The sequence below is a fragment of the Micromesistius poutassou genome (genome assembly GCF_964030765.1).
Source record: "Micromesistius poutassou genome assembly, chromosome: 10".
Lineage (NCBI taxonomy): Eukaryota > Metazoa > Chordata > Actinopteri > Gadiformes > Gadidae > Micromesistius > Micromesistius poutassou.
Window position 1 is genome coordinate 3,748,434 of NC_140280.1, and position 18,318 is coordinate 3,766,751.

General features: G+C 48.6%; 1 protein-coding gene across 3 annotated transcripts; it reads left to right on the forward strand.

The window, feature by feature from the left end:
• Positions 1–388: 388 nt before the first annotated feature.
• tbc1d8b (TBC1 domain family member 8B) lies at positions 389–18,253 on the forward strand. 3 transcript variants are annotated; one of them, XM_084473861.1, is made up of 21 exons: positions 389–607; positions 1,863–1,973; positions 2,558–2,676; positions 3,184–3,409; positions 3,798–4,038; positions 5,709–5,916; positions 6,289–6,456; positions 6,938–7,099; positions 7,678–7,828; positions 8,337–8,551; positions 9,069–9,186; positions 9,628–9,913; positions 10,261–10,390; positions 10,731–10,829; positions 10,930–10,998; positions 11,524–11,764; positions 12,127–12,192; positions 14,358–14,438; positions 14,960–15,007; positions 15,118–15,215; positions 15,592–18,253. In XM_084473861.1, exons 1-21 carry the CDS (start codon positions 430–432, stop codon positions 16,261–16,263), a joined length of 3,687 nt encoding a protein of 1,228 aa, XP_084329987.1. In that variant the 5' UTR covers positions 389–429; the 3' UTR covers positions 16,264–18,253. The 3 variants fall into 3 exon arrangements, with proteins under 3 accessions (XP_084329987.1, XP_084329988.1, XP_084329989.1); XM_084473862.1 differs by lacking the exon at positions 14,358–14,438; XM_084473863.1 differs by lacking the exons at positions 14,358–14,438; positions 14,960–15,007.
• The last annotated feature ends 65 nt before the right edge of the window (positions 18,254–18,318 follow it).

The following is an 18,318-nucleotide window of genomic DNA, read 5'->3' on the forward strand; positions in this document are numbered from 1 at the left end:
TTAATTTGCTACTAGATATATGTATTTTTTTTTATTATTATCTTCTTATTATATAATATTTTATTATTATCTTCTCTGTTTCTCTGTATCACTTTAATAAAGCTTCCATTTGTATGACTCGGTCTGCTCTTCATATCCTGGTTGTGATACATCTCCCTAAAACAGAAAAGACAAATCGCAGTTTGTAGCAGACCGTTTATTTTCCTGCATAAACTACAACAACAAAATAACCACACCATTCAACCAGCGGAGAAAAGATATTAAACGACAAACACCAGGAAAACACAGTAACACCTCCTCAAAACAAACTACAAGTCCCATGGTTCCCTACGGTATCGCTGTTATTTGGCTTGATGTCTTGTAGACGTGGGCACTGGCAGCAGGGAGGGACTCGAACAAACAAACCTCCAGAACACCAACATATATTACATGACATGCGGAGGGGATCTGAAGGATAACTCCTCTCACCAGACCCCCAACATGTGGCTGAAGCCGGAGGAGATCCTGCTGAAGAACGCCTTCAAACTCTGGGTCACTGAGAATGACAATGATTATTTCGTGCTGCAGAGGAGACGGGGCTACGGGGAAGGGGCAGGCGGGCTGACAGGTAACATCACCGTACTTTGAGTAATAACGGTCTGGTGTCGGTGATTAAAGGCTTATTTCCGACATTATGGTGATTAACATTGCATCTCAGATGTATTATCTGTGCGATGGAAACCGCTAGGTATTGTACAAACTAACGGCAGGGGTAGAGGAGAGTAAAATGCGTATGGCAACAGGTATATATAATGTATATATATAAATATATATCGCAATGCATAGCTCCTACGGTTCACTAGTTGCTTATTGTGTTGTGTGAGTACCAGCTCTCCCTCTGTCTGCTGCATCTCCTACGTCTCCTCTCGCTTTTTCCACGTCTGCTTAGTTCATGGTTTGTATGCATGAGGATGTTTACTTAACCCGCAAGTCTGAGCTGTCAGTCAGATTTAACCTAATATAAAATCTTTTTTTAATGTTAACCACATTTCCTTCCCCGTTGCTAAACTCTAGATCAACAAACACAGCTGTTGCCTCACATCTGGTTCCCGAAACGTTTATATTTTCACCACTCCATGGTTCTGCGATCTATGTCTACACACATTATATTTAGCCTACATATGATTACACGGAGGAAATCTTCCTCTCAGGAGGTGACAGCTTGAAGGAGGTTGTTCTGTTACAAAACTAGACATCTTCGTCATCACCACCATCACCATCACAATCACTTCAGTTTCTCGGGGTAATGGGTGTTAATGAGATGGGTTTAGGCTGACAAACAATCACTGTCTCTAATGATAGTGTGGACTAAATACCAGCTGACACTAAGCAAGCATGCTGAAGCTCTCTCTCCCTCCGTCTCTCCCTCTCTCTCTCTCTCCCTCTCTCTCTCTTCCTCCCTCTCCCTCTCTCTGTCTCTGTCTCTGTCGCACATGTCGTGTATCTGCTCCTGTGACGTTGTAAACACCTGTCTTCTTCACCGTTGTACAAACTCAGCGGTAAAGACCACGGTTACAGTGCAGTGGTTGACTGAGATGTTGAGCAGGCCTGTGAAACATACTGAGACTGAGCTGAAGCCGCGTTTCAGAGGGAAACAGGCCTCAGCCTCGACCTTGTTAATAATTCATGGAGGACATATTACAGATAAGTCATGGAGACCTCTCGTTGTCAGAGGTGGCCAGTGAGCAGGAGCAGGGATTGGGGCTGGATTCACGGCAGTAATCGTTATGTTCACCGAGGTGTAAGGTGGAGCTCTGCGGCTTTCACGTGGGGGGTCAGACTCTCCCAGTGAGAGCATTGGTTGAGAGTGAATGTTGTTCCAGGTCTGCTGGTGGGAACCCTGGACACGGTCCTGGACTCCACCTCCAAGGTGGCTCCGTTCCGCATCTTACATCACACCCCTGACTCCCAGATCTACTGGTCCATCGCATGCGGTACGTGTCCCAGCTGCAGCTAAAAGGGCCCCGATTGGGCCGCCAGGTGGGATGTGGTGACCTCACAGGTCGGTGCGTCCACCACTCCAGATGCATGATGGGATAGATCAGCCCTACTGGTTGGTTCGGCTGGTAGGCTCATCACACATCTGGATGGACACTCCCACTTGTGATGTCACTAATGGGTAGATTTCCAAATGGCTCACTGCTGGGGGGAGAACCAATAGTTTATGTCTTGTTATTGTAATATTCTCAATGCCTTCATTTGATCTAAGATGTCAAAGTCTTCCTATTAACACTGTTGATTATAAAGTTCACTTTATAAAGTGATAGTACATGATTACATAGAGTTCACTTTATAAAGTGATAGTACATGATTTATGTAGTGTTTTAAAGTGTTAAATTCACATAGTATTGATACATAATTATATAGTTGAGTTATATAGGGTTGATACATGATTATATAGAGTTTGCATTGTGTTAGTAGTAGTGAGTAACTAGTGATTATAGAGTTGGTTTGTATAGTGTTAGTAGTGAGTAATTAGTGAATACTGAGTTTGTGTGTGTGTGGTTCCCTGGGTCAGGCGGCACCAAGGAGGAGATCGTGAAGCACTGGGATTGGCTGCAGCAGAACATCATGAGGACTCTGGCCGTGTTCGACTCCAGCGATGATATCACCAGCTTCGTCCAGGGAAAGATCAGAGTATGGCATGTCCTCCATGTTGCTGGTGTACCCTTGTTGTTATTCAGTGTCATATTATCACAGGTCCCTGGTACTGGTTCAAACACCCACAGCAGATTGCTCATGTGGAGCACAGTCATAATGCTTTGACTGACTTCATCCAACTCTGAGCAATGCGTGTGTGTTTGAATCTGAAACATGCATCCACTTCAAATGCAGCTCACACAACAGTCCATGAAGAGATGCTTGTTGGATTGCTTTTGACTTTTAGAAGACCTTCTCCTCTTCCCTGAAGCATCATTCATCATCACAACTCAATCTGTCTCTGGCACTCTCTCTCTCTCCGTCTCTCTCTCTCTGTCTCTCTGTCTGGCTCACTGTCTCTGTATCTGAATGTCTCACTCTCTCTGAGTGTAAGAGAGGCAGAGTGTGTGAGAGAGGCAAAGTGTGAAAGAGGCAGAGTGTTAGAGCGTGTGATTGGACCCAGGTCCAGCACCTCATCATCCCCGGTGTGTGCGTCCCCCCCAGGGTCTGATCGCCGAGGAGGGCAAGAGCTCCATGGTGCAGGAGGACGACCCGGAGAAGTTCAGGGAGGCCCTGCTGAGATTCCACAAGTGGTTCGATCTCCCGGCCAAGGAGAAGCTGGTCACCTACTACTCCTGCAGCTACTGGAGGGGCCGGGTGCCCTGCCAGGGCTGGCTCTACCTCAGCACCAACTTCCTCTGCTTCTACTCCTACCTGCTGGGGGCCGAAGGTAACGCCTACACCTTCTCTCACAGAGGATAGAGGACTAATCATAATGTTTCAGTCATGGAGCCTGGAGATAGATAGATAGATAGATAGATATTTTGATAGCTAGATGGATCATTGTTGCTTTTCCATGTGTGTTGTGGGGTCTAGTGAAGACACACAGATATTGATATATATATATTGATAGATAGACGGAAGGATTATGGTTCCCCCTTCCTGTTGTCTAGTCAGGACACACAGATGGGAGATAGATAGAAAGATGAATAGGAAAACAGATGGATAATGTTTCCTTCTCCCTGGTGTTGTGGGGTCTAGTGAAGACATATTTAGAGATAGATAGCTATGCAGACAGATGGATGATGGTTCCTCCTCCCTGGTGCTGTGGGCTCCAGTGAAGCTGGTGATCTCCTGGGATGAGATCTGGCGCCTGGAGAAGACGTCGAACGTGATCCTGACGGAGAGCATTCACGTTCAGGCGCACGGCGACAACCACTACTTCTCCATGTTCCTGCACCTCCACGAGACCTTCCTGCTCATGGAGCAGCTGGCCGACTACTCTGTCAAGAGGCTCTTCGACAAGGAGTCGTTCCACCGCGAGCCCAGCCTCTGCGACCCCCTGCAGATCACAAAGAGGTAGACGGACTACAGCTGGACTCAGGGTCAGGGTCCACAAGGAGAACACACTGCACTCATACTCTGTTTAGTGAGACGATGAATTCATAGTTTCGTCGTCTTTGATACGAGAAAAAAGATCACACCGGAAGATTCAAACACAGATTTGTTTAGATGTGCTTTTTAAATACAAAAACAAACCGTACACGTACAAATTCACTTGATTAAGTAGATCCACAGGCAGACTCAGATGCAGTAAACCTGTCTAGACTCAGACCACCTAAAGGTAGCTGTCAAGACTCAGACCACCTAGAGGTATCTGGGGGGGGGTTACCCTGTCTAGACTTCTGTGGATCACAGTCTGTAACCCCGAGCTAACTAGTGTGGTGCGATGCACACATGATATCTGGGACGTTACAGTTTCAGACAGAGGTTGATTGGGTTGAAATAATGTGTTGAGAAGCAGATGAACAAATACTTAAGAAGTCGGTGGTACCTTCATTTAATAGGCCTTAATATGGGGTGACAGGTCTGAAGGTTGGGACCGACTGACTGGGTTTGGGGTGTGGTGCTGATTGTAAAGGATAATGTGTGTTATACACTTATCTAATACATTTCATGTCTGCTGGACAGCTAATACAAACCACAATGCACCTGGAGGAGGAGATTATAATTAATTTCAGTTACTCTTTTTTAATGCAGGAATTTGTATGCTTTTTATTATGAGTTAATGTCTGTTGGGCTTTACAAAAGATGAGCATGAGCATGAGGTTGGAGGATGTTATAGTTTAGTAAATAGGTCTGCTCTGGTCCCAGGTGTGTTGGCAGTGTGGATGTTACGCATCATTATGCTGCTCAGAACGCCGGGAGCAACACAACTCCCAGAGTGAGAGTGTCCTTGTTTTCTCAAACAGAGTCCAGCTAGGTGCATATTCCAAGTGGTGTGCTCTGGGAATTCTCCGCCACACGCAGAAATAGCACTTGTTCCAGTTACTCCACTCTGGAACACTATTCTTAGTTACGCTGTGTGAGCTGTACATTGTTCTGCCGTCCTTACGGTTATAATGTCAGGGTGGGCATTATTACTCACCTCCGCTCAACGTGTAATAATGTAGAGAAGGTCAGCTCCACTAACGTTATTATAATGCAGAGAATAGAAAATATTATAGTCACCTTTCCTCACAGTATTATTCTATAGAGAAGGTCTCTGGGTCCACGGTATTATAAAGTAATCTTATATCCATTATATTATTCTAGTATTATATCCTTCGCCCTCACATTTAAAAAATCTGAATAAGTCGCTGATACTGTCACAATATTATATAGTAGAGAATTTAACAACCACACAATGTCACCTGCCCTCACCGTCAAATGTCACCTCCACTCACATTATAATGGCGTAGAATTATTCATCCGTCACCTACCCTCACAATATCTTAATGTCGAGGATGTCACCGCCACTCACATTATCACAGCGTAGAATTATTCATCCGTCACCTACCCTCACAATATCTTAATGTCGAGGATGTCACCTCCACTCACATTATCACAGCGTAGAATTATTCATCCGTCACCTACCCTCTAACTAAGAGGTCATCCCTATCACTTGGTCTGGGGCTGACCTCTGGGTCCGGTGCTGACCTCTGACCTCTGCGTCCGGGGCTGACCTCTGTGTCTCCTCTCTCCTCCAGAGGTCTGGAGACCCACGCCAGGAGCGAGCAGTTCCGGATGTTCTTCCGTCTGCCCCGGGAGGAGAACCTTCTGGAGGTCCACGAGAGCTTCCTGTGGGTGCCCTTCAGCCACTTCAACACCCTGGGGAAGATCTGCCTGTCGGAGAGCTACCTCTGCTTCGCCAGCCAGGACGGCACCCAGTGCCACGTCATCATCCCCATACGAGAGGTGAGGGGACGGCCGGGGGGCTCTGGGCTGAGGGGGGGTCTGTTCAGAGGGGGTTCTGGGAGCTGATCAACAAGCGTGTGATTACAGTGAATACATGTCATACATGTCACAAAACCAACATTAACTAGTTAATGCTGAATCCTCTTATTACTCTGCTACTAACAGAAGATTTTAAATTTTTTTGTTATTTAACCAGGTGAGTCGTAAAGGTCTAGTTAGTACACCAGTATTCGATGTTGATACTTTCATATACGTCTCTTTAATACATTTATATTTAATATTTGATAGTCGAACCCTGGATTCACAAGGTCAGTGTAACGGGGGTGATGTCAGTTTCAGGAGGTCAGTGTAACGGGGGTGTGTCGGTTTCAGGTGGTGAGCGTGGAGAAGCCGGACTCCGGCAGCCGGTCGCTGACGGTGTGCGTGCGGGGGAAGCGGGCGCTCCGCTTCTCGGAGGTGCGGTACTACGAGCGTCTGGCCGGAACCATCCGGAGCCGCTGCGGCATCGCCAGCAGCCCGCAGCACTCGGCCTCCACCGAGGTACGCTCCGTCGCAGCAGTCCGGTCCGGTTCTTCCAGTTCACTGAGTTCTGTGGCTCTGCTCAGGGATGATCCTCAGGGATAGGAGTCGGTTGGTGGCGCTTTACGCCGTACATGTCAGGTCAATCGGTGCGAGAGAAGCAGTGTTCAGTCAAACTGCCTTCACATGTAACCATCCAGAACGTGGTTTCTTTCAGGCGAAATGGTGTAAACAAACTGATTTACACTTATATACAGCTACATTTATACACATGTACATAAGGTATAAAACAGACCCTTTTGTCCACAGCAAAGCATACAGTCAACACTGGAGTAGCTACAAAATGTTTGACAGGGCTGCGGGAACAAGTTAAACAACTAATTGAACAGGTCGTAAAGTAAACGTAGGATCAGAAATGGTTTCTGGAAGTGGTAGAGCAGGTTAAATCTATCAATAGTTTCAGGGCGTGTGTATCTCATATCCCCCCCCCCCCCCCCCCCAGACCATCAAGGGGGAGTGCCAGACGCTGATCAACCACTTTGAGGACAACCCAGACGACGTGACCCTGATGGTGGGCCAGCGGGACAGCAGCAAGGCGGTCAGCACGGAGGCCCTCATGACCGTCTTCCACCCCCAGGACATGGAGAACCTCGACCCCAAGATGGTAAACATGGAGAAGCTAGACCTGGGCCTCATGGCCCCCCCGCCTGCTGGCTGAGGGAGGGCCATCTGGGTCCTCCTGCTCCTGGGTCCACCTCATGAATGATTGGGGCGCTGAGGAGGTTCACATGTATCTTCGTTTGAACGTCATCTCCACGTTATAAAGATCTCTTCTTGGTGACTTTTGTGTGGGCTATGCTCATAATAACTGACGCATAAATTTCTTATAATTTTTTTTATCCTCTATTTAGCCAGGAGGATCCTCTTCTTCAGGGTCCTGCTCAAGAGGGCAGCACAAATAGTTACACATAAATAAAAAATTATGTAAAAAAAAAAAACGATTTCACATGGTAGAACACATACATAAAAGGAACGACAAAAAAATATAAAAATAAGTTGAAAAATGCAAGCACCAATGTAAAACCTCATAACGCATGAGGCAAGTTTTTCAGCTATTTGGCTGAAAAGATTCTGTTCCCCGATATAGAGAGAAGATGATATCTGTTCTCCTTCTATAGGCTCATTCCTTGATGTTCTCCAGTTAACGGGGTTATACTTTGTGTGTTCTCCTGTGTTCTCCAGCTGAAGGAGAAGATGAAGGAGCAGTCGTGGAACATCCACTTCTCTGAGTACGGTCGAGGAACCAGCATGTTCTTCACCAAGAAGACCCGGGACCTGATCGTCCGCGGTGTTCCAGAGGCGCTCAGAGGAGAGCTGTGGATGTTGTTCTCAGGTGATCCTCTCCACCTCCTCCACCTCTTACTCATCCTCTCCACCTCCTCCACCTTCTCCACCTCCTCCAGCTTCTCCACCTCTTACTTGTCCTCCACCTCCTCCACCTTCTCCCACTCTTACTTCTCCTCCATGTCCTCCACCTTCTCCACCTCTTAGTACTCCTCCACCCTCCTCCACCTCCTCCTCCTTCTCTTGCTCTATCTACTGCTACTCCAGTCTGAACGTCTCCATGTTGGAACTTCAGATGTCGTTGGTTAACAAAGCGGTACCAGATTAAAAATCATTCAAATCTCAAAAATCTTCTCTTAATCCGGCGCAGTGGAAAAATATTTATATGAAAAATAAAAAAGGGAAACAGGTTTATTTTGAGTCATGCCGTGGTTTTATTTGATTCTTTAGACACTCAATTACCTAAAGTGTAAGAAATAGTAGTTTAGTATTCAAATGAAGAATGAAAAGGTGGAGCTGGCCCCTGACTGATCGGGAGGTGGTTGTGTGGTTCGTAGGGGCTGTGAACGACATGGCCACCCACCCCGGCTACTACACGGAGCTGGTGGAGCACTCCCTGGGCACCTCCACCCTGGCCACGGACGAGATCGAGCGGGACCTCCACCGCTCGCTGCCCGAGCACCCCGCCTTCCAGAGTGACACGGGCATCTCCGCCCTGCGCCGGGTGCTCACCGCCTACGCCTCCAGGAACCCCAAGATCGGCTACTGCCAGGTGAGCTATGGGGCCCGGAACCGTGTGGGGGTGTCTCTAACTCCAGGTGAGCTCTGCTGTGTCTCTACTGCCAGGTGAGCTCTGGGGCTGACGTGTGTGGGCGTGTCTCTAACGCCAGGTGAGCTCTGGGGCCCAGAACTCGTTAGAGACATGAGGGTGTGTCAGTTACGCCAGGTGAGGTTAGGCTCGTTAGAGACATGTGGGTGACATGATAAATGTGTTTACGCTCAAAGTATGCACCAAAAGAAAAAAGTATTGATTTGGTATTGGAATGGAAACCTAGGTAGTGGTATTGAAAGATCTGCGACAAAACCAAGCGTTAGTTTTTCTAGAGGTTTACATAAATGTTTATTCATCATCATCACCATCATCATCATCATCATCATCATCATCATCTTCTCTGCTATTACTGTTGTAGTATGAGTGTTGTTCATTTGGCTATTTCTAAAATCGTATATCTTTATCTGCGTGTGTGTCTGCGTGTGCTTGTGCGTCCGTCCGTGTGCGGTGTCTTTAGGCGATGAACATCCTGACGTCGGTGCTGCTGCTCTATGCTAAGGAGGAGGAGGCCTTCTGGCTGCTGGTGGCCGTCTGTGAGCGGATGCTGCCCGACTACTTCAACCGCAGGATCATCGGTGAGACGCACACACCTCCCAACACACCCAGCGATGGTCTGTGTAACCCTCAGCCGCGTCCGGGTGGGGCCACCTGAAGTGAAGACAATCTACCTAGGCGTCCTTGAGAAAGAGGCTCAAGATAATAGTCGAATTGCCAATTGTTTGTTTGACAATAGAGGAGAGAGGAGTGTCTACTGCTAGTCCTGTGTGTGTGAGGAGGTACTGCAGTTAAACGGTTTAAAGGTAAATATTAATATATATACAGTATATCTGTTGCCTCTTTCATGCCACGGGAGATGACAGCAAAGAGAGTAGAGACTACAGCAAAGAGAGTAGAGACTACAGTAAAGCCTAAAGTGCCTACATCGGCACTCTGTGAACGCACAGAGCGTGTCCGTGTTCTCTGAGGTCCTGCGTGTGCCGGAGGTCCAGAGCTCATGTGTGCGCCCTCCTCCCCAGGCGCCCTGGTGGACCAGGCGGTCTTCGAGGAGATGATCCGGGACCACCTGCCCCAGCTGGTGGAGCACATGGCGGACCTGAGCTTCTTCTCGTCGGTGTCCCTGTCCTGGTTCCTCACGCTGTTCGTCAGCGTGCTGCCCATCGAGAGCGCCGTCAACGTGGTGGACTGCTTCTTCTACGACGGCGTGAAGGCCATCCTGCAGCTGGGCCTGGCCGTGCTCGGGGCCAACATGGAGGCCCTCATCAGTTGCCACGACGACGCTGAGGCGGTCACCATCCTCAACAAGTGGGTGTCTGATGGAGCGAGTTCTTCAGTGGGCTGGGTCTGGGTTAAGGGTCTGGGTTAAGGGTCTGGGTGGGTCTGGGTGGGTCTGGGTTGGGTTGATGGTCTAGGTGGGTCTGGCAGGGGAGCATATTGGGTCTTATATGCATGTCTGATCTGTTTTTGTATGATCAAGTAAGTATTAGTTGATTAGTTTAAAAGGGGAATGCCGGACTGATTAATTAAATATCCAGGGATATTATGGATAATATGTTAATGAGGGATGTCAAAATGTTGACGTTCCTCATAATCCAAACTCTGCTGAACCAGTTTTAATGAAACATTGTGGTTGGATTTTCTTTCCCCGTCAGATTCTTCGACAGCGTGACCAATAAGGACAGCCCCCTGCCACCTACGGTGCAGCAGGCGTCGCTTAGCAACAGCGACAGGTCCTCCCACGCCACAGTGGACATCAGCGAGTTGATCCGGGAATCCTACGAGGTACCGGAGAGGATTCTCCCTGAGGATACTCGTCCCTACACCCCATTGCACACTACACACTTCCTCCTCACTGTAGATAGAGGCTGCAGGATACTCAGTGAAACTCTTCCCTGTAGTTTTACACTACTCTCCTCACTTTAGCTCCTCACTGTAGCTCCTTCCCCCTGTAGATCTTTATTGTGTCCTCCTCACTAGAGCTCCTCACTTGAGGTTACTCCCTACTAGAGCTCTGGAGAGGAACGTCTATTATGAAAAGATCCAGGGAGGAACAGGCATCTCAGCCAGCTGGGTTAACTCTCTCTGCTGATCCAGAGTCTGCTCCTCGTCTCTCTCTCCTCAGAAGTACGGCAGCATCCGCTCTGAGGACGTGGAGAGCTCCAGGAAGAGGAACAAGCTGTTTGTGATCCAGACACTGGAGGACACCACCAAGCAGAACGTGGTGGGCGGACACTTTGGTTTGATAGGATGTGACGTGTGGCGCCCTGGGCCGCGCTGGGTTAACCCAGGCCTTGTTTCCTCTCCTATCTCCTCGCTCCTAGCTCCGTGTCGTGTCGCAAGAAGTCAAATTCAGCGCCTCACAGTTGGATGACCTGTACTACCTGTTTAAGGTGAGCACTCCGCAGGAGCCCTCACATATGTATACCAAAGGGGGGAGAGTCTGGTGGTCAGGGGGTTGACTTCCAGACAAAAGGTTGTTGGTTCGAACCCCAAGGTCCAAAGCCGAACTTGTAGGCATCCTAGAGCAAGATGCCCCTGGACCCCTATCCTTTCCTGTTTCTGAATCCACTGCAAGTCTCTCTGGATAAAAGCATCTGCTAAAATGAATTGGAAGTAAATACACATTTCCTGAGATTACTGTTTGGGGATCAATAAAGCGGAGCTTATCTTGCCTTGACTTGCAACTAACTATAACATCCTGGAGCAGGCTTTTCCCACAGCACTTTACAGCCGGACAGCCTGCATAAAATTGAGCATAAATGGTCCAGATGCGAAAGAGCGCATTACCAAATGGCCCTTGAATTGACAGCTGGTCTGATGGCAAACCCCACCACCTTAACTAACACATGTTCTGCGTGAAACCCTGCTGTCCACTGGCTGCTGTGTTGTGAGCCTGTGTTGGTGTCTGGCTTCAGAGGCAGCATTTCCTCAGCTGCTACTGGATGATAGACAGCCCGGCGCTGATGCACCACGACCCCAGCCAGCCCTATCTGGACCAGTACCAGCTGGGCTTCCAGCAGTTCAGCCTGCTGTTCTCCCTGCTGGAGCCCTGGGCCGTGTGCTCCGCCAGCCACAGCCTCTCGCTGTGGGTCTGCCGCCTCATCGACCACAACCAGGACGGCCTTGTCAACTTCAAGGAGTTCTGCTCTGCCCTGGGTGAGATGTAGGACCTCACTCACTCACTCACTCACTCACTCACTCACTCACTCACTCACTCACTCACTCACTCACTCACTCACTCAATCACTCACTGGTGAGATGACCTCTCTCACTCACTGGTGAGAGGATCTCTCTCTCTCTCTCTCTCTCTCTCTCTCTCTCTCTCTCTCTCTCTCTCTCTCTCTCTCTCTCTCTCTCTCTCTCTCTCTCTCTCTCTCTCTCTAACTGGTGAGACAAGAGAGGATCTCTCTGTCTCTACTGCTGAGATGCATGATCATCTCTCGAACTGGTCTCTCTGGTGGCTAAACTGGACCCTGTCTCTCTGTCTCTGATGTTCTGGTCTCTCTGGTGCTCCACAGACATCCTCTACAGCGGGTCCTTCACCGACAAGCTGAAGTTCCTCTTCAAGCTGCATCTGCCTCCAGGTATGTCCTGTAAATGCTTCATGAGGATGTCAGGAGCCTTGAGTTGAGATGTTTAGGATATCTTGTTCCTCGTCTTTGAATCTGAAACTGTCGTTCTTTATTTGAGTTGGCAGCTGTTCGGTTTGATTAGTCACCCGGATAAATCTATAAATATAAAGCCTGGCAGAGATTAAACATGAAAAACTGTTAAAGTAATGGATAGCTTAATTATTTAAGGGCTCAGTCGTCAACAACAGTGTCAACATGTTGACAGAAAATGAGAATACATGATTTGACTCAGTGACAAGCAGCTGTGTGCTCTCAGCTCCTTAACAGCTCTGATAATCTGTCTATCTCTCCATCTAAATATAACCCGGTGTGAACTGCATGGCTGGGCTGGGACGAGTGTCCTTCAGTCAGTGGCTAGTGTGTTACTGGGTCTGGGATGTGTGTGTCAGTTTGTGAGCCTGTGTGTTGGTTTGTGTGTATGTGCGTTGGTTTGTGTGTATGTGCATTGATGTGTGTGGGTTTGTGTATATGTGTGTTGGGTGTGTGTACGTGCATTGTTGTGTGTGTGTGTGTTCAGTGTTAGTTTGTCAGTGTCTGTTAGTTTGTGTGGGTGTGTGTTCAGTGTTAGTCAGTGTCTGTTAGTTTGTGTGTGTGTGTTTGTTCAGTGTATGCTCCACAGAGCTTGCCTGAGGAGACAAATGGGAATCATCCACACACTCCCACGCAGAGAGGTGTACGTGTGTGCGTGCGTGTGTGCATGTCGTGCGTGTGCGTGTGTGTGTTTGGAGGTGAGTGGAGCAGAAGGGATCCCTGGTGTTTAGGTGAGAGCGATGACATCACTGTAGACCTTCTATTTTATTTTCATATTTTCAGCACAGGGGAGTGATAGTATAGGGGTCAGGGTGTTAGAGTCCCAGACAAAAGGTTCTGGGTCTGATCCCCAACGTCCGCGGCCCAGCTGTAGACACCTAGAGCGAGATGTCCCCTGACCCTGTCTGCTCCTCAAGGTCTCTAAATGAACTCACTGTAAGACGAGAGCGATCACTCACCTGCTAGGGAACACCAAATGAATAATGAGTACTTAGTAATAATATTAGTAGTAGTACTAAGAGTGCAGTATATCTAAGAGCCATATAGGGGGATAAATGCATTGGGTGCATGGACATCAACATGTCAACATGCATGTCCTATGTGCTGTATGTGTGTTCTATGAGGTTCACGTCTATGACACCAGCAGCCTGGTTCCCACGCACCACTCACTAGAGGCTGGTGCTATAGACATGAACCTCCATAGAACATGCAGCACTGCGTGGTAGCAGCAGCTGTGGTAGAAGCTGGTGTTATTAGTGGCCCGCTTCCATGCCTCCTGCTCCAGGGACAGGCTGGCTCTGATAGCAGACACTGGGGGGGGAATTTATGGTCCCTGTTAGCTCGCGGCCGTGCGCTGAATCCACGCGGACTCTGAGCACGGACGTGGCATTTATGGCTGACGTGCTGTCATAGTGGTCTTATCGCCATGGCAACACGGGGGCAAGGCATGCCGGTGGAAACACGAGCAGGAACGCACACAGGGATTCTACCAGCAGTGTGTGTGTGGAAGGATCGGAGCCGACTGGTTTGTGTTGAGGTGTGGTGGCCAAATAGTTTAAAGGTGACATATTATACCGCCAGGTTTGAGTGTGATTACAAGCCGTTTTGAAAATCTGCCTCTTCTGACATCACAAGTGGGCGTGTCCACCTACGTGTATGACGGATAGATGAGCAACGTTTGCTACAGTCCACTGGGTAGGCTGGTAGACCTGGTAGATCTATCCAGCACACATCTAGGTGGACACGCCCACTTGTGATGTCAGAAGAGGCAGCTTCTGTCACCTTTTTAATAGTATGAAATCATCAGTTTGAACAGAAATGGAAAAGGTTCGTCTGTAGACATATACCCGATGTACTTCATCGTCTAGTCATTTAACAACCGCCTCGTCCTACCGCCGTCCATCCAGTTCCCCCGGCCGAGGAGGGATGTTCACCCTTTCATAACCCTTACACCTTCACCCAATAACACGTGTGTCTGGTCGCTCCCATCCCACGGCTGTCCTCTCTCGGGGCCTCACTGCGCTTCTTCTTCTTCTCCTCTGTGCTGCTGTGTTTCTGACGCCGCGCCGCGACCTTCGACCTCGTAGCGTTCACAAGCGCCCCCTCCCTCTCAGGGGAGCGGAGGGTCTCTGCGTCCGAGGACCCCCCCCGCCTCGCTAGACTCACCGGTCAGCCTCTTCCTGTCTCCCCTCCCTCGCTGTCTTTCACTTTCACTTTCACTTTCACGCTCATCTTTTGTTGCAACAGTAGCATAATAATTACCATTTATTGGTCTTTTATTATAATTTATTTTTATTGGTGAATTTGCATACATTTTACTAATTAGCTTTGTAGTTTGTGAATAGGCTTTTTGTACAATTTATATTATTGTCTTATTAGCATTTATTGTTTTTAGACTTTTTCATTGGTTTTAATCGTTTTTTAAAATTTTTTATGAACTACGTTTTTATGGGAATGTTGTTTTTCATAAGTTTGATGGATCATCTTTTATGGCGTTGATTACTTTTCATTCATTTTTATTAATTGATAAACCTTTTATTGGTTGATTATCTCAGTACCTGCTTTAGCTCAGTAGTTCTACCACACCTGCTCATACATTGCTTACAAGCTGCATGTGTGCTATGTATATATGTGTGTTCTTCTGTGTGTACATCTGCTGTATATCTGTGTGTACATGTATCTCACACAGCGTTTGAGCTCCCAGAAGATGGTGTGATCAGAAAGAGTCCTGAAAGAGGTAAAGTTGCCCCTCCTTCTCTCCTGGTGTGTTCTGACTAGCGGCAGGTAGAAGGCTGACCCCAGCTCTCCGTCTGGACTGACTGTTTCCCTCTCTGCTTGTGTTGGCAGGAAGAGGGAAGGTGGACCTGCAGGCTTACCTGAAACAGTGGCAGGACGAGATCCTGAAGAAGGAGGAGACCATCAAAGACCTGCCCAGAATCAACCAGGTACACTTATTCTCTTGATAGTTTGAACGTTTACGGAGATTACATGCTACTTTCTTAGCAGACGCCTAATAGAAGACAGGTTGTTAAGGAACAGGTAGGGGTTAGACAGTACAGCAACAGGTCATTAAGCAGCAGGTAGGGGTTAGACAGTACGGAGACAGATCATTAAGGAGCAGGAAAAGGTTAGACATTATCATATCTAAATATAAATCTAATTGTAACATTGATGTGTTGTGATGTTGAATAGTCCAGTACTGGTTTTGGTCATATAGTTGATAGAACCAGTCCAGTACTGGTATTAGTCATATATTTGATAGAACCAGTCCCCTACTGGTATTGGTCAAACTGGTCATACTGATCATACGTCTCCCTCCAGGCCCAGTTCATCCAGCTTTCCAAGACCATGTACAACCTGTTCCACGGAGACCCGGAGGAGGAGGAGCTGTACCGCGCCGTGGCCCGCGTCACCAGCCTGCTCCTCCGCATGGAGGAGGTGGGGAGGAGGCTGCAGGATCCCACCAGCCCCAAGAAGACCCCCCCAGCTCCCCCCTTCAGCCCCCCTGCGGAGGGGGAGGAGCAGAAGGAGGAGCAGGCCTCCTCCTCCTCCACTGTACAAAAGGACTCCCCCACCTCCTCCTCCCCCAGCTCCACCATACAGAAGGACTCCCCCACCTCCACCGTACAGAAGGACTCCCCCACCTCCTCCCCCAGCTCCTCCCCGGTGCAGAAGGACTCCCCCACCTCCTCCCCCAGCTCCTCCCCCACCTCCACACTGCAGAAGGACTCCCCCACCTCCTCCCCCAGCTCCTCCCCCACCTCCACGGTTCAGAAGGACTCCCCCACCTCCTCCCCCAGCTCCTCCCCCACCTCCACGGTTCAGAAGGACTCCCCCACCTCCGGGGAGGTGGACTGGTCCTTCTCCTTCGAGCAGATCCTGGCCTCGCTTCTCAACGAGCCCAAGGTGGTGTTCTTCTTCGAGCGGCCGGTGGACGTGGAGGCCCGGCTGGCCCAGGCCCGGGCCCAGCAGCTCAGACCCAGGGCCAAGTGAGGGCCCCCCGTGGCGGGGGGGGCCCGGTCGGTCCACAGCCCCCGTATCTCCACCGAGCTGGAGGTGCACTGAGCGGTGAGATGCTGCCGACCTGACCTGACCCGGTCCCTCCAGGGGACGATTGATGAGATGCAGCCCTCCATCCCGGTGAGGACCACGTGGCTGTGGAGAGTGTGTGTATCACTGCCCCCCCGGTCAGACTGTCTAACCCAAACCAGCAGCCCCGGACCTGAAGTCCGACGAGCGCATTGTGGTCCAGGGGTTTGAGTCCTCCCTGAGACGACCAGCCACGTCGCCACTGACCTCACCACGGAAAGGAGCCGTGTTCCCTTGTGTTCTCCGTTCCCCATGTTGCTATGGTGACCGAGTCCTAAAACACAGTGGACCGATGGACTCGATGAGTCACGCCGACTCCAGGTTCTCCCGTGAGTCACCGCGGCGAGTCGTCACATTCCCCGGGGCCAAGACGTCAGTGATCCGTTAATAGTGACCTTCACAAACACAGGATCTAACGAGCAAAGATAATTAGTGAACAATGCCCACCTTAAAAAAAAATCTATTTTCGATTTGCTGATTAATTAACACCTGCCATCATATCATACGTAGACGTAGAGGTTTGGAGACATGATCTGGTGCCCTTGTCTGAATACGTAGATCAGGTTTGGAGACCGGATCTCATGTACATAGTCTGATTACGTAGATCAGGTTTGGAGACCTGATCTGGTGTTGTAATCTGAACACGTAGATCAGGTTTGAGATGGGTGTTGTACAGTCTGATGTAACTCCACCAGCCATATTAGATGTTCAGTGTTGTCAATGAGTTACGATGTGAGGCTTGAGCAATAATGTGGGCAACAGAAAAGGCTATCCTAATGGCACAAAAGTTATGGCACAAAACTGCCATCTCATGTCCAAGACAGGTAGTGGTAGTTTGGCGGTTAAGAAATTGGTTTGTTCTCCATGGTAACCTTGTGTAAGTAGAGTGATTAGCCAATCAAGAAATCAACCATTGAGTGACTTCACAAATGGGAGTGTTCCATCCAGAGGCACGATGGGGAAGATCATGCAGTTGGTCCGGTCCACTGGGAGGGTGATCTATCCCACCATGAACCGTGGTGGACACTCCTACTTGTGATCTCGCTATGGGGTCGGTCTGGGGGTAAAAGGGGGTCATCCACTGCTTGGATTATGCATCGTGTGTTTTCTCATTGAAGCTCAAAAGGGAATGCATGGCTGAACACCAGGTACCGTTGAAGTGCTTTACGTTCTCGTTATTTGTGTTGAAGAGCGGTTCCTTTGATAACCGTTGTCGAGACTCGAGCTGGGATCTTTGTATTTCTATGGCATGAGTTTGTGGCTTTCCTTCCGAAACACTTGCACTTTTGTTTCAGTATGTCGCAGCGTACGTTCAGTGTATGTTTTGCTCACGTCTCAGGGTGACATGTGTTTTTCTTTCATTTCAAATGAAAAGTCCCCCCTGTAGCGTCCTTACAGGGCTGTGGTCCATGGTGAGCGCAGACAGCAGAAGACAGGTTGAGCCCGGTTACCGTTGGTTAACCGGACGCTCTTCGCTTATTCAGTCTTCTGCGGTCACGTTTCCACGAGACAGATTAATATGTGTTCTTTGAATTCCCAGATTTTGTTGTCAAAAGTAAAATGTGTTGCGGAGTTGTACAGTAACAGCTTGGAGTCATATCACCGTGGAAACGTTGGATCCAAAACATTCCGAATCACTTTCAAGGATTTATGCAAATAAGTATAGAAATATAGAAACATAGAACAGACAGGAACGTAGAGGGATTATAGGAGAAATAGGGAACTCCATCTAACTCATCAAAGCACACCACTCATAGCATGAAGGGACATGTGGATGGAATATACATATTTATATATAGAAATATCTATATTAATATATGTATTATATGTTCTTACCATGTGAACTGTAAAGATTCTGTTGAAAACCTGCCTTGGGTAAAAGATGTATATGTGTATCTATAAATAAATATATATAATGAGGACAGGAAAGACATCTAATTGGTGGTTCTGATCTTCTGG

Excerpts from the sequence above, each read along its gene's own strand:
- tbc1d8b (XM_084473861.1), top strand. The coding sequence starts at position 430 with ATGACATGCGGAGGGGATCTGAAGGATAACTCCTCTCACCAGACCCCC. Across the intron at positions 7,829-8,336 it reads GCTGTGGATGTTGTTCTCAG|GGGCTGTGAACGACATGGCC; the intron begins GTGATCCTCTCC and ends TGTGGTTCGTAG. Across the intron at positions 12,193-14,357 it reads CAAGCTGCATCTGCCTCCAG|CGTTCACAAGCGCCCCCTCC; the intron begins GTATGTCCTGTA and ends TCGACCTCGTAG.